The sequence below is a fragment of the Neopelma chrysocephalum genome, unplaced genomic scaffold, assembly GCF_003984885.1.
Source record: "Neopelma chrysocephalum unplaced genomic scaffold, ASM398488v2 Primary Assembly neopelma1_24, whole genome shotgun sequence".
In the NCBI taxonomy this organism is placed as follows: domain Eukaryota; kingdom Metazoa; phylum Chordata; class Aves; order Passeriformes; family Pipridae; genus Neopelma; species Neopelma chrysocephalum.
This window is the reverse complement of record NW_020897693.1, coordinates 16,511,608-16,534,500: the sequence shown is the minus strand read 5'-3', so window position 1 is coordinate 16,534,500 and position 22,893 is coordinate 16,511,608. Positions and strand designations below refer to the sequence as shown.

General features: G+C 42.4%; 2 protein-coding genes and 1 non-coding gene across 18 annotated transcripts in view; 1 reads left to right on the top strand and 2 right to left on the bottom strand.

The window, feature by feature from the left end:
- Positions 1 to 58: 58 nt before the first annotated feature.
- On the bottom strand, positions 59 to 10,403 carry RAPSN (receptor associated protein of the synapse). The gene is made up of 8 exons (XM_027704877.1): positions 9,929 to 10,403; positions 7,004 to 7,342; positions 5,597 to 5,755; positions 5,239 to 5,337; positions 5,019 to 5,141; positions 2,406 to 2,459; positions 1,222 to 1,421; positions 59 to 464 (listed from the first exon to the last, which is right to left on the bottom strand). Exons 1-8 carry the CDS (start codon positions 10,142 to 10,144, stop codon positions 392 to 394), a joined length of 1,263 nt encoding a protein of 420 aa, XP_027560678.1. The 5' UTR covers positions 10,145 to 10,403; the 3' UTR covers positions 59 to 391.
- On the top strand, positions 1,838 to 1,909 carry TRNAK-CUU. The gene has a single exon. It is a non-coding gene; the product is annotated as a tRNA-Lys (tRNA).
- Positions 10,404 to 13,812: 3,409 nt separating the features above from the next.
- Positions 13,813 to 22,893, bottom strand: part of CELF1 (CUGBP Elav-like family member 1) — a 61,419-nt gene continuing 52,338 nt past the window's right edge. For 15 of the 16 annotated variants that reach the window (XM_027704764.1, XM_027704761.1, XM_027704785.1 and 12 more), the window contains one exon: positions 14,657 to 17,619. The gene's annotated coding sequence lies outside the window, so the exon portion shown is untranslated. Of the gene's footprint in view, positions 14,116 to 14,656; positions 17,620 to 22,893 lie in introns of those variants that run through there. The other variant, XM_027704673.1, reaches the window with a different exon arrangement.

The window sequence follows — 22,893 nt, the reverse complement described above, 5'->3', positions numbered from 1 at the left end:
CTCTCCCTAAGCGCTGCCGCCTCCGGGACCGCGGCCCCGCCGAGCACGGACGTGCCGAATCTGCCAAAGCGAGACGGGAGCGGGCGGCGGGTCACGTGCCGTCCCCAAATCTGCTGAGTGATGGCGCCGCCGCCATCCGGGGGCGGGGCGGGGGCGGTGCCCAGAGCCCGGCGGCGGAGGCAGCCGGGGCGCTCTCCCGGAGAAACCTTTATTACAGTCAGTGCCCGTACAGAGGAGGGAGGGGAAGGCGGCGGGGTCGGGCCGAGTCGCAGTGAGCCACGCGCAGGGGAGGCCGAGGACGCCCCCGCGGCCGCCGGTGGCCCCGCACGGCCCAGCGGGGCCCGGGAGCGGCTCCGTCAGTGCCCGCGGCACCGCCGAGCCCCGCGGGCGGTCACACGTAGCCGGGTTTCACCGACAGGCGGCGGCAGTTGGGGCAGCCGCGGGTCCCGTTGGTCTGGAGGCACCTGCAAAGGGAGGAGGTCGGTTCGGGGCGGCTCCGCGGCCGGAGGCTCCCCCAGCGCCGCTCCCGCGGCTGTTCCACACCACAGCTTTTCCCCGTGTTCCCTCCCGCCACGGGCAAAGATTTGATCTCTTTCCCACCCCTTCCATAGAGGCACTTCAGCACGTTCCTCTACAGCACTACGTTTCGGTGTTGCTGGAGGCAAATCCACAGGGTTCATCGGGCACCCCTTACTGCCCAGCAATCTGATCCTAATTTTGGTGTCAGTGGGAGGGTTTGTTTTTAAATCCTTAATCTTCAGAATTAAGTGTTTTGTTACATTCCTCTTTCTTCTAAAAATAAAATGATGGTACAGCTAATTTCTGCCATGGCAGTAGCACGATAACGGGCTGAACAGACTTCACCTCCGTGTGTCACTAGCCAAGAGAGGAAGAGGGGACTCGGGAAAAATCCAAACTGTTCCTGGGAAAGAAGAATTGATTCCCCAAGAGGAATCGAATAAGAATCTGTGAACGGGGCTGAATACCTACAAAGTGAGGACATTGGTGAACAATCATTAAGAGGACAGAAGTGTGAGTGTGATGGATATTATGGCTTAATCTCACCCTTCAAGGCCATGAGACTCACAGCGCTGCAATGGGATCCTGCAAGGGACAGGTAAGCAAGACAAAGACATGTCTAGGACTGTCCTACATAAACAGTAGGCATAAACAGCTCTTTCCTATGACTAATGTCATGACAACAATCTTCCAGCTAATTACTTTAAATGGAAGAAGTGGGAACAAGGTAGTGCCTGGAGCTGGTTGTTCTTCTCCCCAATGGACTCTCCACACATGCCACAGTACAGCTCCATCTCCTCCACGCATTCATGGAACTTCACTACATGGTCACGCAATTCTCGCTGCTGCTCCTTTGTGCGATAGATCCTTTCACACAGGCAGTGGAGCTTCAGCAGGCCAAGCTGCACATGGACAGAAACATAAGAAAAGTGAACAAGGTGAAGACAGACCAGAAACAGAAGGAGTAGGAACCACTACAGCCCCATCAGCCAACTGGAGAAACATCAACAGAGAAAGCTGTCCAAGGGATAGGATCAGTCATAAGGACATTTGGTCTTTCAGCACTTCCTGCTATTAACCCTACTTCTTTGTGTCACGAGAGGTGACACCAGGTTTGAGGCACGCTGCAGCTCTTTCATCGATGGTTTTCCTGAGCTACCCACAACACACAGTGTATTTCATTTCCCTTTGCCTCCAGCCAGCACACAGCTCACCTGCTGCTCAGGGCAAAAATATTTTTTTTTTTTTTCAAAAGAGACCCCTAATTCTCTAGCTGTCTGCTTGTTTCATACCTCATTCTTACTGCTTCCCTTGGGGACCCCTGGTGGTCTAGTGGTTAGGATGCGGTGCTCTTACCACCGCGGCCCGGGTTCGATTCCCGGTCAGGGATACTCCCCCGGGCAGATGGAGCTCATTAGCCCTGTGAGGCCATCCATCTAAGAGAAGGTCACTCTAAACAAACCTACATCCTGAGGACCTCACTGCCATTGTCCAAGCTTGCTTGGCCCCAGCAGATGAACCTTAGGATTAAAGGGTGGTCTCAGTACAGCACATGCTGTGTCTCACCTAAAAAATGCATTGTGCGGGCTCGGAAGGTAAAAGACCTTTCCCAAAATCTTCGTTCGCGAAGACTGGCCATACTATACTTACTGCTTCCCATTCCCCTTTGGTTATCCCACTGTGACTCCTCGCTCACTTTTCAGACTTGCACACTGATGATTATCTGTGCAACAGCCCATGAAAAAACAAAGCAAGTCCCAAGCATTGACTGATTAATACAGACATGTTAACAGGCAATAACAAGTCCGGATACTTTAATACTTGACTTCTCATGTTGCCTGAGAGAAGACTATAAACAGTGCTGAAGAGAAGCTGTAGGATCCTACCTTGTTCCCTAGTCCCTCTGCCAGCTCCTGTGCCTTTTCAATGCTTTCCAGAGCCTGTGAATGGAGAGTGTGCATCATCAGTTCTCAGTCTAATATATCAAAACCAGACTTGTATGAATGTCCTGTGGGAATTATTAAAAGAGGTACAGAGTAAAATTTGGATAAACAAGCATCACTGCAACTCTGGAGATGCAAGACAGGTGTCTGGCAGATTTCCCTCCCCTCCCAAAAGTTAATAAGAAAAGCTTAGTTTCTAAAAGACCACAAATAATCCAAGAGCTACATTTATGTTCCAGCCACACAGTGCAAATATTGGCAGAGGCTGGTGTTTCCAAGCAGAGACAATATAGACTTATTTAAACTCAGTGATACATGCTCATTGGGGTTGGGATGGAGCACAAGCAAAGCAAGCCTTTTCCCCATCCTACCTTACAGGCTCATTAATTGTTGGGCAACTCCAATTTCACTTGTACAAGAGACGAGGAAAGGGATCAGCAACACCAATACATCATGCTCATCCATTTTTTCCCTGCTGTTCATATATCCACTTTGCCTTACTAACGCATGGTGTGATGTAGGAATGTTCTGCTATCCATTTTTTAAATCTGAAGGAAATATTTAGCATAGCAGCTGTCATACCAAATGAATCCCTACTTTCCCCTAGTTGTCACAGTGTTCCTTGATCATTAGTCTCTCTTCTCCAGAACTATAGAGATCTGCTTCTTTTTGTCCAAGGGGAAGAAGAGGTCTCCCTTGTGATGCAGTAGTTTTCAGGAGAAACATTATAAAATTCTTACCCTATAATTCGGCATTACTGCTATTCTAGAAGAAGAGGACCAGATGAGATGAAAAAATGCACTGTGAATGCAGAGAAGATGGCATTAGACCTGTGGTGGCAGCAAGGAACTTTTAGAAGAGGGAAGCAGGAATTGAAGGCTAGCAGGGAGAACATAGCTGAGGACTGTGCCTAGGAAGACTCAGTGTTTACTGGGAAACCTTGAAATTAATGACTAAGAATCAAAGTGAAGCATGGGGGGGGGAGGGAGAAGAGATCTTGACAACTCCAGGGGACAGTTTGTCTTGGACAGGAATATGAGACTGCACAAGAACGAGGGCAAGCAAGCTGTGAGAGCAACCTGGGAGGATCTGCAATAGTACTGACTACATTGCAAATGAAATGGACTAACTGGCCAAGGAGACTGGGAAGATGGAGGAAGCTAGGACAAGAATAGGGACTCTGAAAGTGGAAAGTTAGCAAATTGCTTTATTAGGTAACTGGGACAAGAAGCATAAGAAATGGAAACTGGGACTGGCAAGTTGAAGGACAGGCTTGGGTGAGTATTCAGGGCTGTGACCTCTAAGGAGGCCACATTTGGGCAACAGGCTTAAGGCCTCTGACCCACGAGGGCAGACTTCCCTCTAATGCCTGTAACAGAATATAAGATTTATCCATTGTCTTCTTCTGTGGGTTTTGGTGACATTAGGGTTCTGTGCAACGCTGTCACCATGCTCTCTCAAGTGAGAGCTGCTTGTGATATCAGAGAGTGGTAGTGGCTGGAGATGGGATCAGCAGATGTAGGAGTTTGATGAGTGCTCTGAATATTATCTTCTGTAGAGGCCTACCTACTATGTCCTGTCCCATTCTTTTGACACTGAGAAAACATTTTAAGTCTACAGTTTCTTCTTCTATTGCTAACATAGTGTTTACTCACTGAGATTGCGCAGTGTGTCTCACCCAGCTGATTCCCTGTTGTAGGCAACTCAAATGCTGACTGCACCTTGAACTTGTCTTTTCTGACAGACATATACTTGACATCCTGGTATCTGGGATGCCTCATTTGAGCTAAAATTCTTTGTGTCTCAATATGAGTGATAAGACCGAATCTTCATTGTATCTAGACTGAAACCAGCATCTTGATGTGGCACTGCGCAGGTCTATTCCAGGTTGTTCAGCACCAGGTTCAGGGGTAACCTTTGAGCATTTCACTCTGTGGCTAAATAATGATCCTGCAGTACAATGTGTTGCATCTAGTGCAATCTGGACTATAGCACACATACATGGCCTAAGCATTTTCAAACTAAGTAACTTCATCCCCTTGCTCTATATTGACTGGTTGTCTATTCCCAAATGACTTTCTGCTCTCATTTCTCTGTTTCACATCAGAGTTTATAGGTTTTTAAGTTTCTCCAGGAATTTGATGCCACGTTTGCCTACGAAGCACATGGTGGAGCTGTAGAGCTGCTTAAAGGTTATCATTAGCACATCAATGAGCTTAGTAATATAATTAAAAAGTAGACAGAGGAATCTATTTCAGAGTATAAGGCTTCCTTCCCCCAGTGCTGGTTTCTCAGTGTAGTGCTTAAAGTCATCACGATTGACTTATGAGGCAATTCTGTAATTTAGCAGCCTGACTCAGAATGGATGTTCCTACTATTAGTAACAAATTCCTGGCTGAGAGAGACCATTCGGAGAAATGTAACTGTACAAGCAACAGACCCTGTTGGTAGAACTAAGGAGTACAGGTCTCTCCTGAACTGCACTCCCATCAAAGTGCAGACTATACGCTCTAGTCTTGTCTAACAAACTTCTGTAGAAACAAGTTTGTAACTGACCTTGTCCAGCTCCTTCTGAATCATCCAGCACTTAGTCACTCCTAGCAGCACCTGGATCAGGCCCAGGCGGTTTCCAATCTCTGTCATGATGCTCATGGACGAATCATACCGAGGAAAGGCTGTCTGCAGAAGCAGGGAGGAAAATATCTGTTTTGCTATGGCCTGCTTTTCATACCCTCTTGCTACTCCCTCTATCCTTCCTGGCAGGAAAGAGCTGTACCTGCACGTCTTTGCGACTGCGATGGATATCTGCAAAGCACAGCAGACACAGCGCTTGCAGTGGCCGGTCACCATGCTGCAGGGCAATCTTCATGGACTCCTGAAAGAAATTGTCTTTGGTCAGTAGAAGAGCTTGTTCCTGGTTCAAAACAGCAGGGCTGAGACCGTGCACTCTGGCCACTGAAAGATCAGCTCCAAGGAAATGGCATGGAAAGTCTTTTTCTCATGTTCCCAGGCAAGGGCCATTTGTAAACCCAAATTTTGAAGCCCCCTGGGCTACTGAAACCACAGCTCTAAGGCTGGGAGGCAGCAGGAACATCTAGAGTCAAGAGAGCTCAGTGGCTGCCCGCACCCTGTACCTCACAGCAGTCCATGGCATCGGCCAGGCGCCCCAGCTTCCGGTAGGCCACGGCCATGTGATACTGGCTCATTGCACGGTACTTCAAGCTCCAGCCCTTTCCGTAATCATTCACCAGCTCAGCTGCTTTACATGGGAAGAACAAGGCTTTCTCGTAGTCCTGTAATGCAGACAAGCAGACAGACAGCAGTCACAGCAAGAATAAAGCAAAAAGGAAAAAAAGAAAAAACCCCCAACTTTACTAACAATGCAGCATCTAGCAGATTTCTATACACCTTTAAACTTGTTCTGCTCCTCTTCCACAAGCTGTATTTCAGTGGATCTTAAACTGTGAAAGGTGGAATTGCCATATATTGAATTCATATTATTCTCTGGGTTCAGGACACTGGGGTAAATGACCCAGCAAATCAATTTGATGTAGTATGCCATCAGCTTTACTCTGCAGGAACCATTTACCCTCCTCTGTAACCAAAGGCTGAAAACTTTCTCTGCTCTTAAATCTTTGCTTTCAACATCTGCGTGGAGCCTTCATGTTCTTCATAGGTGAGTCGAGATCTCCAAGAAGTTGGTTATCCATCATTGCAGGAAACAGGAATTAAGAATCATGGCCTCGCCCAATTCACAATAAATAATAATACATTTCATTTTCAAGCATCTTTTTGAATTAGAATAATTTTAGAAATAAATCTTATTTTGCAATAATTATCTAAATATCTAAACCCATTCTCAAGTTATGAGACTGCAGAAGTGAAAAAGTCCTCTTTTTTTTTTTAATTCTCCACAATGCACATAGGAAATCTCAACTTTTAAAATTTCCTTTCTCCTTTCTTATTTCATAATTGAAAAGTATCCAGCACAATGTTATTTTCTTTCTTTTGAGTATTATAAGGGAAGGTTACTTATAGTTTTCCGCAATTCAGTTGTTGAGTATTTAATTAGTGACAAAAATCAAGACTTTGTGAGAAAAACCTATTTGTTGCCGTTTGTAATAGAAATTAGAACTGCCAAATCACCTCCATGCTCAGTTCCTGCCTGGTTTTACCTACAGCTGCTTCCTGGCAGCTATTTGCCTACAAGAGTGGTAGACATAGAGAATCCATGAGTTCTGGCTGCCAGCTCTGTGTGCAGACAGTATCTTCTCTGATGTGATTTTCTTTGAAGCTGAGTTTGATCTTTTCAACACATATCCACAGCTGCTTCTGCTGTGCTGTATAAACGTGATATTGATCCTCCCATCCTTACTGTGAACCAAGAGTACTCCTGATGATTTTACAAAGGGATTTTAGCTTACAGTGTTCTCTCAGTACTTCACTTCCTATAGGAAAGACATAAGCTGAAATTCACACTATTTCCAATTCTTTCCTGAATCCATGAGACAGTCATCCCTCTGTCCCTTTGGTTACCGCACCTTTATCTGGGTGTAGAAGTTCCCGAGGCTGCAGCAGACTCGACACTCCAGCATCTTGTCATCGTTGTTGTGTGCATAGCGCAAAGCTTTCTCAAAGCACTCCAAAGCCTTCTGGAAAATGCTGAGGCCCAAGAAGGCATTGCCCATGCTGAGGCTCACCTGGCCATTCAGCTGCAGGCTCACAGTGGTACCCTGCATGTTCAGGCATGTCTTACAGTAAGAGATTGTTTTCTGGAATTCACAGAGTTTCTCATTGCTGCGAGCCAGGTTTAGGTAGCTCTCTGTAAGGTAATCTGGGTCTTCCAGCTCCCGTGCTGTGTCAATCTGTACCACTGCAAACTTTAAGTAGAGAAGACAGTGTTTATAAAAATGTGTAGTTTATTTAAATACAGCTCAAGCACCCACAGGGTAGCACCCTATGCTGGAGAAGAGGCTCATCTCTGAGCAGGGCAGATCAATCAGCACAGACTGAGATGCATCATATGCATTGAGCAGTTATCTGGTGGTTTAAAAAGCCTCTGAACACTGAAGAAACCTCTCCCTCTCTCCACACAGTCTCTGGGGCAGGGAAGATGAACTAGGCTAGTGGTTAGTGCAAAAAAGCTGTTAAATGTCCCTAAAGAGAAGCAGGTGAAGGAGGAAACATCTGACACAATGCAGCTCAGTTTTCTTTCACTCAGTTTAATGTATTCCACTTTCTCTGACATTCTTAAGTTATTAGTCTATTAATAAAAGAAAGCAAATGAGCAACTTCTATCATGACTTTTTCCCCAATAAATTGCAGTCTTGACAGTTTTTGTTCTATACTGTTCTCTTAAATTCATTGCTCTCTGTTCTCTAAAAAGAAGTCTTTTTCTTTCAGACTGCAAACTCTTCTAAGCAGTGACTTGTGTTTTGTGATGAACCAAGCACATTGCAGGCTTGAATTAGTACCAGTAGCAAAGGTAAATATTTAGCAATTTTCATTAGAGATTATCAATTAGGTTTATGGATGACAATTCCCAAGGGAATCAATTACTTCTTTTTTGTATAGTGGTAACAGATAATAATTTAAGTTACTAGAACATTTTACATTCTTCACAAAAAAAAACCCAAAACAACAAACAAACTGAAAAAAACAAACCCCACCAACTATAAATTGGGTATGTTTAGGTTTGTATATCTTCTTAGTTTCCCTAGTTTAGGAAGGCTGCTGTGTGGATCCACTGATGTGCATTAGCTCAGCTTCCCCACATTCCCTTACCTTTGCACAAGTTCTTCATTATTTGCTGATTGCCACAGCTTCTCTTTTCTTGGTGTGAAGTAACTTTTCTCTCAAAGAGAGGTTGAGCATCACAACCCTGCTTAAATCACTGTTTACTTCACACCTTTAATTCTGACTCCTTTTCTCCTGTTATTTCCTCGCTCAATGACTGATTGCTTAAGTTCTTCTTTCCTTGCTGTATAAAATCGTTGGTTTGACTGAAGCCACTTTGCCTTCTTAACACTGGGAGGAACTATAATTACTTTGCCTTCTTAACACTGGGAGGAACTATAATTCACCTACCCTGATCCCACTTTCTTTCGTCTTCTCAGGTAACAAATCGATGTTCAGGTATACTGAGCCCACTCCTTTGCTTTGCTTTTTTTTTTTCCGTGAAGCTTTCAGTATTTCCTTCAGGTAGCTACATCTTACCTTTTTTCCTTCTCTCTTCCCTAATCAGTCTGTTGCTTCTGCCACTACTTAACATAATTGTTTGTCTTCATATGTTTTTCAAGTATATTAATACCCCTCTTCTCTTATTTATCCTAAGTATTTGGTTTTGATATAGGGCTCTGACATGTCTATGGGTTTACTAGTAAGATGTGCCCCCCTTCACTCCAATTCTAAACAGAGCTATCAAAAACTTTTCAATGAGATGTAGACACCTGCCGATGTTCTGGGTTGAACACCTGTTTGGTTTCCCACAGACACCCCCTTCCCCTTTTGCTCTAAATGCTGAATGACTACCAGTCTGGTAAGTGGCAACCAAAGCCATCAGAACAAGAATATCAAGGCCCTTTAGCAAGACCCTATTTCAGGCTGGGATAGTTTCTTAAGACTGTTACAACATCCTCTTGACTTGTCTTACAGATTCCTGAGTCGCCCTCCCAAATGCTGCCTGCTGCTCTCTATATGCATCCTGTTACTTCTCAGATCCACACATCAGCTTCTTTTTGTTTATATACTTAAACTGTTTATCCTCATGCTCTTGAAATGTAACTTCAGCTTCTTTTTATCACTCTTCCATCAGGCCCCCTATCCCTCTTTCTTTCTTTCTTCTATGCTGTCCTGACAACCAGGAGCCACTCTCTGACCTCAGCTGTCAGAAATCTCCTGGAGTGTCTCAACTGCCCCACCAAAAAAGCATCATCTTTTCTCTCTTAATCAGCCCCCTTTTTTACTAATTGTAATAATAAAAAAAACACCCCAATGTAAGATCTATATTAGATATCAGACAGAAGTTGAACAAGATAACAGACACGTTTCCACAAGACCAGTGTTTATCCTACAGAATCCACTTGGAGATCTCTTTGACATACACAATACAGCTTGAAGTGGAGCAAAGGCTCTGTTTTCATACCTTTTCCTGAAGCCTGATAACATGGTGTGCCTGTATGTGGTAAATAAATCAAGAAAGGTCTCCATGATCAACTGGAGAACCTAAATAACCCAGGAATCCCGAGGGACCAGACCCAGTGAAAAATAGTATTCTGTGTATCTTGTGGGCTGGAGTTACTGGTCAGCACAGTGATTACAGCAGCCCACAAGATGCGCTCAATAGCTGGTATTTTCTGTTATATACAAAATACTCCCCCCACCCCCTGATTTCAGGTTCTAATCTCCAGCCACATTCCATAGTGGGTGCGACACAATGGCATGCATTCATCTCCAGTTTACCTTACCTTCAGCATGTCTTTGTATCTGCCCATCTCTGCATGAGCAGTGATGAGGCAACCCAAAACCCGAAACCTGCCAGCAGGATCCGCAGACTTCTCCAAAACCCTCATCCAGACTCGCAGGGCCTTTTCGGTCTGATTAGACTGATAAAGATGAAGTCCTTTCTCTATCTGGTGCTTTGTCTGGTCCTGACCCATCTCCCATGCATTAAAAAGCCTCATACACTAACCTCTAAGGACAGCAAAAAGGAAGTGCTTACAAGAGAACACAACTTAAAATGCCCCACTAGAGGAGGGCAGGTTGTGTGCTCAGAAGGCCCGGAGCCGTAGAAGCCCACCCATGTCAGGGGGCTGGAGCTGTGGTAGGCAATGGCAAGAACTGGTTGCTCCCAAATCCACTAGGCAAAGATCTTCCTCACTAGGGCTCCATCAGTGCATTTGCCTGTCCAATCCCATAAACAAAGACGAAAAGCACAACAGGGAGAGAAAGAGAAAAATCTCAAGCGACAGGAGTGAAACTCAATCTGAGCAGTCAGTGCTGGTCTCCTCCCCATTGGCTGCAGCTGCTCCTGCCAGTCTGGCTCACGTGGCTCCCAGGAATGCTAGTCAGGCTCCTCAGCTCCCAAGGTCACAGTGTGCCAACTGCCCACCCCTGCCCACCAGTATGCAGCTTATAAATACCCCAGGGAGAGACAATTGGCTGCAGTCACAGGGATGCCTCAATTGTCTCTTTCCTCTCTCTCTGACCATCTCCTTTCACATGCACTGCTGGTGGTGGGCTAGCTTAGGAGCTAGCAGACTCAGGTAGCATAGTAGGAAAAATATATGCCTTAAAAAGTCAGGTATGAACTAGATGACTGCACTTGCAACAATGTGCCTGATACTTTGCTAGGCACAAAATTCAGCCTCCCTTTTGAAGACCTCAGCTGTAAACATGGACTGTTTCTGTGGACACAGGTCACAGATTTGCTGCAAATACAGGACTGACTTCCTAACTTCAGAGACAAGAAGCTAACAATCCTGAAAACCTTTATTCTTGATTGACTGTTGCTTCCTGCCATCAGATGCCTATGGCAGTCTTCCAAGAGTTTCTAACAGAAGTTGTCAAAGGCACTGCTGAAATTCTGCATCCAGAACTTGATCTTTCATGATGAATGACAATGAAGACACAGAGCAACAGATTTCTGCACTTTCTGACTGCATGAGAGAATTCTTAGCCCAAGTAGAATATAGCTTCAACTTTCCCACACTCCGTTGAAAAAGTAAAAGTTAGACTGGTTCCTCTGGGAGTCAAGTTTCATACCCTTATTGATGTGTTGCATTTCTAATGGCCACAGCCTTGGTTGTCTATAGATTTACTCTGTCCTTCCTAAGAAGATACACCAAACCTGGGGGTGGGAGGGTGGGTGGAGAATGCCTCTGGGATATCTAATGTTTTTTCAATACAGAAGTCCCAGGAACCTGGTTTGGGATCCTTTTACTATGTAAAGAGAAGCAATTGCAATTTTGAGTTTTAACAACAGACCCACCTGCAAAAGCAGGCATGTCTCCAGCTGCCTCCCTGCTTCTATGTGAATTTGGTGGCGGTTCTTCCCCAAGCACAGGTAAATACCAGCAGAATTACCTCATAGGACACCAATCAGACCATCCTGGCCTGTGTCAACACAAACCCAAGGGTGCCTTCCTGAGGTAAAATCCCCAAGGAAAGCGGGACACAAAATAAGGAGCCACAGTCTACCTCGAGGCTTTACATCATAGGAGTTATGATCTTAAGAGATTACATCTGTACCTTTATCCAAAATTTCCTCAGAAAAAATATTTTAAGAAGAAGCATATTAAATTGTAGAAAGTTTTACTGCAATCAGACTGATTCTCTTTTGGGAGCTTATATATACTATGATATTTGCATTATTTAATTTAGCATTGTTTTTCAGAGAGGGAATGTGCTAGATGATGTTTCAGCATAGACTATGTGTACTCTCAAACTATGGAAGTAGAAACTGTGGAAAAAAATCTACAAAAGCTGAAGAAAAATAACAGTGAGTACAGCTGGTTAATGTGTAAAGATCACTTCAGCAGTACCATTAAATTATTATCTAGGTACTTTACAGATTTTAAGACTCCCATAGAAGTCTGATTCAGAATTTAAAAAAGTCTCTCTTCCCTGCAGTAATTTTTATATTTCCCTCTGGGGGTGGGTGGTGGGATGGAGACAAGATCCCAAAGACTGATCCCCATGGAAAGCATTGATAATGGTGAGGCCATCAAGTTAAGAGGCCAGGAAAGCAACATTGGAGCCTGCTATATAACAGAATCAAGCCAGGACTCAAGAAGGGGGGAAACAAAAATTCTTTGCTAGATCACACTACTTTGCAAAATTAACCTTCCACAAGTGACCTGCCTGTAACTCAAACTCATCCTGATGCTTTTGGACCACACAGCAAAGCACTGCTCCTTCCCCATACAGCACAGCCAAAGCTAACAGAGGATGCCTTGCAGCCTGACAAAACCCATCTAACAGGAAATGATCTGTCCTGCATTTTGTTAATCACACTGGACTTCCTTGCTTTTGAGTTCTCCTATGAAACAGTGCTTAGTCTCTTTGGAATCAACTCACAACTCACATGTTGAGATAAAAACTTACCCTAGTAAAATAAGGGCTAGATCCATCAAGTTCAAACTGGTCATCTTCATAAACCAGGAACATGCTCTGAGATATGAAACATACCACTCTGAACCTAGTGCCTACCTAAACAAGGAGGGATTAAAGATTGACACTGATTGCCCATACTGCTTCAAAAAAGTAATGGCATCAGTCTGCGGTTCAAGACAGCTCCAGTTCATACAAGATTCAGGTACAGCTTCTACAGTAAATGATCCCCAGTTTCTTCTCAAGACCTGCAAATAAATAAGCCTGAATGGTGCCTGAAAACACCAAATTATGGAATCTCACCTGTCATGCAGCAGAGCATGCAGTGTGGCTAATCATGCATTCACTTCTTCAGTGACCACACTGAGCTGCTTGTCCTTCTCCCTACTGCTCTTCATAACATGGCCCTGGTGACTCCTGGCCATATGAAGACAGCAGAACATGGCTGGTAAAGTCAGGAAGATCAGAGATGGGAGTCCAAACAAGTAGTGCAAGTGAGGTGGATGTGAGAGGAAAAAAAACTCCCCTAAAACATTCAATATCAAGATTTTACCTGAAACTCTGTATTTTCTACTGATGTTGACCAATGTAACAACTCATCTGAAAATGCTTATTATTTTCAGGAACTAATACACAGGCTCTTATTTGTAGTTTAATTGCCTACTGACTGGTGGTGGCCTGTTAAAGAAAAAACCTTAAAAAAACCCAAACGACCAACAACCCCCCCCAAACCAAACAAAAACCCCCCACCTGCCTAGTGTCAGTTCTGTAAGATGCAACTGACAAAGCTTTGCCTGTGTAAGACCAGCCTAGTGAATTGTTTGCACAAGCTGGAATCTTCCATTCTGCCTAAAAACCCCCTTTTTCTGATTCAATTGTTTCTCTCCATCCTTCACCTCAAGTCATATCTGAACTGAAATCTCTCCAGCCCCTCTTCTCAACAGCTGCAAATTAACTGCAGGGATCCCAGCACACTCTGTAACAGGTGGCTCAGCGCCTCACTTCGCAATTGGTGCGCTCCAGGGCAAGGAATGCAGCACTGAATCCTGAAGCCTGAAAATGCTCTCAGATTTACAATCATGTAGGAAGTAATGGGGTGAAACAGAGTATGCCAGATAACTGAGGAAAAGGACGCAGAGGAGAAACATAACTGCTCTGAAAATGCTTGCAGTCTCTGAGATGCAAGACAGCAGTAGGAAGGAGTAACATCACGGAATTTTAGAAGCTTTCAGAAATGTGGCAAAATCATAGCCACTGTGGTATGTTCCTTCCAAGAGAGGCACTATTAATGTCAAACTTGTGGCAAGTTTCTCAATGAATTATGCTTTGGCTATGCTAGATATTTTTTATTAATTTGAAATAAAATGAATTGTAAAGATATCTTAGTTTTAACTGCAAAGCAGGTAGCTTTTGCTTATTACTAGTCAGTAATCCAAATCCATTTGGAGTTCCTATGTAGTATTTCCAGGACCAGGAGCACTGGGGGCTGCAGATACCTTCATATTGCAGAACCAGGACAGATTCAGCAAGCTTGGCCATGTTCCCGGAAGGGGTAAGGAGGCGGTAGTGGGTATGGGGCTTGTGAGAGCAGTATCAGCTGGTGCCTAATCCCACACACCACCACGCACATGTGCTGTTCCTGCTGATGTCTGGTGTTACGCTGAAGGTATTTAGCCTTTGAAACACCATTAAGTGCAGTGCACGGACAGGCACGTGGCCACATGGCATCCATTCTGTGAGGCTGGATATGCCTACACCTCACTCTGCAGTGTAACACATACTCTCATTATCCAAGATTCTCAGCTTCTCTGTATCTATTGTCTAAAGGGGACTTGGCTGTCAAATGACACAAAGCAGAGGTGTCTCAATCAAAAAAATCTTTTCAATTTCAACTCAAAGTAGCTTGTCTACATGGAAGTTAAAATCCAGGGCTATACTGTACATCCAGAACAAGTGGTATTGGGCCATGAAAAGTTTTGTGGCTCACAGCCAAGAAACCTGAAAATAGTTCTCTCTCCTCATCTTCCCATGCTTGGATCCCAAAAGAACCTCAAGTTTAAGACACAAATACAACACACAAGGACTCTTCTCAAACAGTTTAATAGCAAATAAACAAAGGAAGGTACCACACTTGGCATATACAAAATGACTTGTTGTTGGTGTGTCTGTGCAATTAAAACAGCTTTAAGTTGCCCTTTGGGACAAAAAGAAAAAAAAAACACACACACACAAAAGGAAGAAAAATTCCTTTAACACATACTTGCTTGTTCCAAACTTGTAACAAATCTTTTCATTTTTAAATCCACTACACAAACTCTGTGATCAGATCAGAAAAGCAACATGCGCTCCTCTGCTTTTTAAACCATTAAAGTAAATTCTCTACAGAGTACAACACAATTTCACACAAAAAGACATTTTGTTTTGCAAATCAAAACAAGAAGAAAAGGAACAGCTCAAACAAGGTAAAGAAAAGCATTTCTACGACTGAACCACGACTTTGAGTTGATTAAATCCTGTTACTGCAGAACAGACTCTACATTTGGTCATAGTGGCAATTTGTTTTCTCGTCACATTGTGAATCACTTTACATTGTTTTCTAGTAGAAAAGGCAAAAAACTGTACAAAACCCCTAGTGTTAAATACAATGTTTGTACCAATAAAAAAGCCCACAGGTTTGTCTCCAAAATGTAAATTTTCTTTTTAAATTATTCACAAAAAGCAGCCAAAAATCAGAAAGGCAGCTGCTGCTCCACTGTCTCAAATCCATTAAAACCACCACAGAACAATTAAAACAACCAAAGGAAGAAAAGGAAAGAAGAAAGGAAAGAAACACCCAACATTTGGCATTTTGGTTTTTCTTCAGATAATTTTCCACAGGTTTCCCCAAAGTTCCTTATGGAACCAAATGCGCATGTACAGAAATGTATTGATAGTTACTCCATACACTGCAGGGCATCAGTGCCCTCCAGCACACAGCCCTGTGCATTCAGACTGTGGGACTAACAGCAGCCAGCCCACAACCCTACTTCCCAAATAAATAAATCTCTACCCTTTCTTCATCCAGCCTCACATTTCACTCCCAGGTATATGTACCATATCCAAACATGCTCTGTTTTATAAGCAGATTAAGGACTGTCTACACAAGTCTGGTCAACACCTATTGAGAATACAGTATCCTCAGCCAACTTGGGAGTAGAGTAGAAAAAAATCTTTACATCTTTGCATTATCCCAAACACTGGACAAAATTAAGATTTCTATCCAATGAAACTCTATTTGTTTTCTCAGCAAAAACCCTTCTCCTGGGATTTCATTTCACATTATTTCTACTGTTAAGATACCTACACTAGCTTGCTGCTGCTGACTGAAACTTCATCACAGCACACACTCTTCAGGTGCCTTCATCTAGAAGCGACTTCCCAGTTCCTACCTGTGCAGACGGTATGTAGGGCAGGGGGAAGCCTGCTACCCAGAGAGCAGTAACCTGTTCTAGTTCATCCTGCAAGCCAGCAAAACTGCTCAGCTCATTACCCAATTAAAAACTAAACAAAAATTAAAAAATCTCCGCAGAGATTCCCCAGCTAAGGCCCTTGAGAAGAGAGCTGGGGATGGTACCCTGTTCAGGTAACAGCTTCAGAGGCTGTTGTATTGTGCTTGTCACTTGGGAAAAGAGCCAGCAGTTGTAGGATCAGGTTTACAAATACTTTCTCTGGGATATTTAAAATGCTTAGTTTCACGAGCTAACCTAGATTCTTCCAGAATTCTGCCACCAAGCTCTGACTGATGGTCTTAAACCGGTGATGGACTTCACAGAAATGTTCCCTGACTTGTACAAAGTGCTCATAAGCGTTTGAAAGGAGCCTTGACTTCACATAACTTTGGAAACAGAAATATTGTGAAGTTCCCCCACCTTCCTGCTCCCAGCTATGCCCTTCCACCAAAACTTCTACCACATGAACAGTGCAACCAAGCACCCTCAGAGCCTCTGACTGCACTGGATATGGAACAAGGTCCAGGTGCTCTGTCAGGCAGACAGTCTAAGTGCACAGGTAGATGCCCTCAGGTGGCTTCTGATCAGATATTTGTCATACCAAAACCACCAATTTAAAGGATACCTTTGAAACCCATTAAATTGCTCAGTTTTTGCACAAACTATAGAAAACAGAGAGGTGAAGGTGATATATACGAGGGTGTGAAGAAAACGGCAGGAAACATGCAAAACATTTCTGGGCACTATCTTAGTTTGAAAGATTAAAACAAAACCATCACATTTTGCTGAGGAGATTGTAGTTACAAAAAAACCAAGCATGCTGGAGCTTAACAAAATACAACATCAACTTTGATCAAATTTTCACTGCAGACTGATAATCACACAGGGAAGCAGGGGAAAAAATAAAAATAATTAAAAAAAAATCAGTAAATGCCAGGGCAAAAATGTAGCTACAATCAGAGGAAAATGTAGTTCAAGTGTTTTCTGTTGATGCCACTTCAAGTCACAAGTTTGAACTCAGAAAAACACATGCTGTCTCCTCAAGCACAGAAACCAAATCAGCAAAATGTGACTAGGAAGTCTCCTGAAAGATTAAGTCACACCATATAATTGACTTTTAATTCGAACTGTGTTTTTAAAACTAAGCACACAGAAAAAACTAAGCCTAGAAAGTGATTGGCTGTATGTTCACAGAAATACAAATACTCCACAAGGTATGCTAGCAAGGCTGCTCTGAAGACAATTACAAAGAATCAAATTCACAAAATCAAGTGGTTATCTTACGAAGGTCTAGAAAAATAGAAATTCTTTTATATTCAAATGCAAGTTTAAATATTCCCCTTCAGCAGTCTTTCTAGCAAAACCAATTTGGCAGCACAAAAAAAAAAAAAAAAGAAAGAAACAAACGTAATAAAAATACACATCAGCATCAAAGGTCAACACAAGGTCAAAGGTGAGAGTTCAAGCATCAGAGAAGCTGAAGAGACAAGGATTTGGACGATGTACTTGAACGCCACATCGACATGCTTTAGGCACAACGATGAACAAACGGCAGGAATCTAGAAAAAAAAACAAACCAGAAAGAGGGAGACCCACTGAGTTACACAGAGCAGTACATCCAAACACAGAGAGAGAGAACAAGAATGGGCACTGTACAATGAGATCTCCTGGGGAAGGGAGTTGACAGGGGAGGGCAGCACATGCCAACGATGGACAAATAAAAGTCAAAGTACATGAAGGACACCAAGTAAACATCAAACTGCCAGAAACCAAATGGAAGCAGAGGCCTGGATTTCTCTCTCAGCACCCAGTCTGTGGAGCATTCCACAGCCTAGTGACACATTGATTAGCATGCATTCACCCTACCCCGTGCCCAGTGTCTCCACTACCTCTGTTTAGGAGAAGAACAGAGCAAGCTCCCTCCCCAGGAGACCAATTCAAAAAAATACAACTCCAGGGCTAACATTTGGCCACAGAGACTGAGACCATGACAGACAAGACAGAGGACACAAGGGATTCACAGGTGGTTTGACGGTTGAGACTTTTCTTGCACTCTAACATGTGAAGTTCTTAGGCAGTAGTAGCCCAGCAAATCCTTCAGCTACAGTCCCTTCTCATTCCCTAGGAGCCCATGAAACTGGGGGTGGGTGATTTGGAAAAGGGAAAAAAAAAAAGATTATACAAGACAAAAAGCCCACACATCAGAGAAGAATTCCTTAAGACTTGACTGCAAGTTAAGACTTGTCCTAGCTGCGCACTTTTCATACCACTAGACCTGCACAGGGATTTTCTGTTCCCAACCTTTTATGTAACGGCCCCCAGCTCCCTGAATTCATGAGGAGGGGATTCTGAGCTCTGAGAAGCTCTACAGTCACTGTTGCCAGTTTGATGAGCAGAAAAACTGTGTTTCCTGAAATTTTCTTGAAGAGTTTATAAAAAAGTAATTTTTATATTAAGTGATATAAATACCTATGTTCCCTCCCCTCAGCTTGTGATCTGCAAGTGACAAGGAACATTTTGGGTTGAGAGTGGGAGGTAGAAGAGAGAGGAAGTGATTTGTTTTCTTTTCCTGCCTCCCCACCTCCCCAATTCCCCTTTAGCTCCTATTTGTGGCCTTAGTCTTCAGCACATCTCAAAGCTGCTGGTTAGAGACTAGAACAAGGTGAGATTTGCATATTATCTTACAGCATTTATAGCATATTTGAGAGTAACAAGTGTTGTTTCTAGTTCCAAAGCAACAAGAAGCACATTGTCCACTAAACCGGCAACACTCCTCTTATTAGTACTGCTGACATTAATTTGCTCTTCATGCTTTCCAATAAAAGGAAAGGACTTAGTATAGAGTTTAAACCAACTCCAGCAAACAGAATACAATGCAACTCTTGCAGTTTTTTCCATATTTCTAGAAATACTCTAGATAGTTTGCAGATAAGCGTAAAGTTTCACTACTAAACTAGAAAGGCAAATTGATCATGAACTGAGGCATGAGAAACAAGAAGAAGCATGAAATCAAGTGACATCTCTGCATGTACCATCAAAATGCTCTGTGTGACTTGTTTGTTTTTTAGAGATTTTTCAAATATTTCACTTAGCAATGTTGAGGGGAAAGAATAAGTTTCATCAAAGTCCTACGGAAAGACTGGCCTACAAGAACAGAACCATGAGATGCTGAAGAAGAACTTAAAGACTCGGAGAAAGTTATTCCAGTTTGTCCTTTTTTAATTTTCACAACAGTGATAAATCTGCCTTCTGTGTTTCATATTTTGTGCTAGGTATGTTCAGGGATATAAAACATCCTCAGGTTTAAATGCCCGCAACAAGAGGCTTTCAAAGAATCTTACATGTTCATAGTTGCACCCTTCATTTGAAATTTGCTTTATGCAAGTTGTTTTTAGACACTTCCAAATGAAACAGGAACAACTTCATTCTGTTTGGCTGTTTTTCCCTAACTCACAATCATTAACAAGAAGAAACAGTTCAGTTAGATTCAGCTTGCATGATAGAATTATCACACTATGTGACTTTCAGTATTCAAGAGAAAAGCTTTTTCTTGATACATGTATTTGCCAGTGAAAATTTTTCTGAGGTGCCTATTTTCCAGATAGCAATGTCCACAGCTAGGAAACTACCTCACCAACAAAATATAAACAGCTATTCCCCATTTTTTCCTCAGATGTTTTTGAAAAATTCCAATCCTCATTCTGCTTAGGATTAAATTTTAGTTACTATACATCAAAGGAATTTTTTAATAATGCAAGCTTTGCACCAATGGAAGAAAAAACTAAATTACAAAGAGCTATCCTATTTTGGACTGTTGATTATCTAGGGGACTGAAAAAATTATGATTTCAATTACTATAATACTGACATTAAGTAGTATCAGACTAAGTTCATAATACTTTCACCTTATTACAGCAGTAAAATCAAATATCTCCTGAGAAAAAATAAATCTATGAAGTAGATAATCCCACCTTGTAACTTAAAATATGTTAAATATTTCCTGGTGGCACGCATAATAAGGAATTGTATTTAATCTGAAGTCCTACTTTTTGTAGTGGAAAATGCAGGTTCTTTGGTTTTGAGCATACAGCATACTAAGTCTATGTGGGTACTTCAGGCAACCTTCTGCAGTTTATTTGAACCCAATCAATTTTTATCTTGCTATCAGGGAAAAAAAGTATTTGACATTGATTTGATTTGCACTTGAATGGGAGCATGATAACAATTAAGAATAAAATAAAATATGTAAGCCCCAAGTACCCAAAATCCCAGACTTTCCTGCCAATGATTGAGGAAGAAAACCGGCTTAAGACTGAAAAGCAAGAGCAGCCTAAATCTCCATAATCAGCGGCAGCCATCAAACAGACATAGAAAGTTGACTTTATCTGATCAGTTCTGTTATCAGAAAAAAAAATCTGCCCAAGTCACAAACTTGATACATTTATTAACTTTGGCAACATACACATTGATACACCAAGAAAAGGAAATCTGAAACAAATACACAAAAAAGGGCAACATCTTCAGCTGGTGAAAACTGATGCAGCTCTCTACTGAAGAGAGCTGAACTGCATTGAGTCAAACCATCTGAGGATCACATCTTTTAAAATTTAACCTGCATAGATTTATTTTCCTTTTCTTTTTGGCAATACTTATAGTTATGCCAGTAAGGCACAAGAGTTAGCCCAAGTTAGGTGACTTAAGGTGATTATGTCTGGGGGGAGCCACTGATCAAACTAAGCCACAGTGTAAACTGGTGAATCTCCTGAAGTCAACAGGGGTCACACCTATTTGCAACAATGCCAAGCTTGATCCGTCAGTTACAGTATTGAGGACACACTACAGGATGAAGAAGCTAAAATATCTAATTATGGGCAACTGAAATGACTAGTAAAGAGGCCAGAGCATCAGGTTAAAAGAAAAACAGGACAAAGGTCTTGGACAGTACAGTGGGGTAGGGTGCAAAGAAGGTAAGAGTGACTGTAGAGACCCCAGAGCACAGTGCTCTCCTCCACTGGTTCACAGCATTCATCTTCCTCGTTTAGCAGTTGTTGGGCTGCAAACAGGCCACTGAAAATCAGTAGTTTCAATCATGCACATCATTATGTGTGTTAAACAATCACATTCAGGATTCTACAAAACCCTGGCCTTTTTTTCCAGTGAAATAATTTAGGTAATAAATATTCTCCACCCTGGAGCGGTATAAAACTTCTATAAAAATAGAAACAACATTCTTGGTTACAGCAGGTTGCACTTGGAGCAGTTGCTCCCAACTATGTTTTTTTTTTTCCTGTTTTTTTTTTCTTTTTCTGAAAAGTATATTATTTATATATATATAAAAAAAATCCCATTATCACCCTGGAGGCCTTCACACTCCAACACTCTTTTCTCAGAAAACCAGGACACATCTTTCCCATGGTGCAGAATTCAAGTGTACATGGTTCACTTCAGTGTATGTTTACGTTTCTAGAGAGATTCAAATAATTAACACAGAAGGGTACCACATGCCAGCATAACTGGGAAATTTGGCAATCTGGCCTTTGAAATTTAGCCACCACAAAATTATTTGAATAATACTGACAGATTTATCTGTCTGCCATCAATATGGACAGACTGACGTTAAGTGTTTGATTTTCAGTCTAAGAGCTGAAAAGGGCTCCCCTTGGATGTTACAGGTCAGGCCTTGGTTTCTGAGGTTTGAGATCACAGGGGGCCCAGTTCCTGGAAATGCCTGACATTCCCAACAGATCACTGCATACAAGTGGGGATTCTGACTGAGATCTCAGGTTTGATGGGTTTAGTGCTCCTCCTGGTGGAGCAGAACACAAAGTTCTGACCCCATCTCTGACCCAGGCACTCATCATCTAGCAGCTGGCTTCCAGATTGCAGTGTTAGCTGGTGCCCTGGAAAACAGCCTCACAAACCAGGAACACAAAGAAAACAAGGAAAAGAAGAAAATATGAGGTAAATCGAACCTCTGTTAAAGACACACAGAAATTGTAAACTTCCTCTTGTGACAGAGGCGGATTTTGGTGGTTATAAAATGGAATTCTACACGGATTTCTTACAACAGCTCAGGCCAGAGTGTCAAAAGTCCTTTGAGCCCCCTAAAACCAGTGAATATCAAAAGGCCCTTAGCAAGGCATTAGCAATGTCACTAATATGCAGAAAAAGTGTGTGTGCACTTAAGGGGTGTGTTCAATTTTCCCTCAATAGAGAAGATAACAGCTAGTACCAAAAGGCAGAAAAAGACTGAATGGCTCAATACTCTGGTTCCACAGCTCCTGGATTAGCCTGTTCTGCACTGGTACACACCACCTTAAAGGAAAACTGCAGTGTAAAAAACCACCTAATTACTAGACCATGTCACTGCACAAATTGTTTTGTTTGTTAAAAAAACCAACAAACAACAAAAAAAACCCTCAACAAAACAGGAAGTTATCATTTCAATAAACAATCAGCACTTACATTATGCTTATGAGAAGGAATTCATAGCTATCATAGCAAAAAAGGACATTATTCCACAGAAATGGGGAATGCGATCAACTGTTAAGAAGAAAAATTGTCAAAAAACTTCTGCAGGTTACCAGGGATCAAAAGTTTGTTTCCAGCCTCAGATGTATTCATCCAGACTAAGTTGTCTCTACCCTTCCACAAAACCTAGATAAAGTACATAGGATACGTTTTCTTATATATGGAGAAATTCACTGCATCTCATTAATATTCCACTGTAAACGGACAGTGAAATTTTCTGGGCAGAGGCATTATCTAATAATTTTATAAAGTGCTGTGTACATTCACAGTGCTATATAAACACTACTTTATATACAGCAAAAA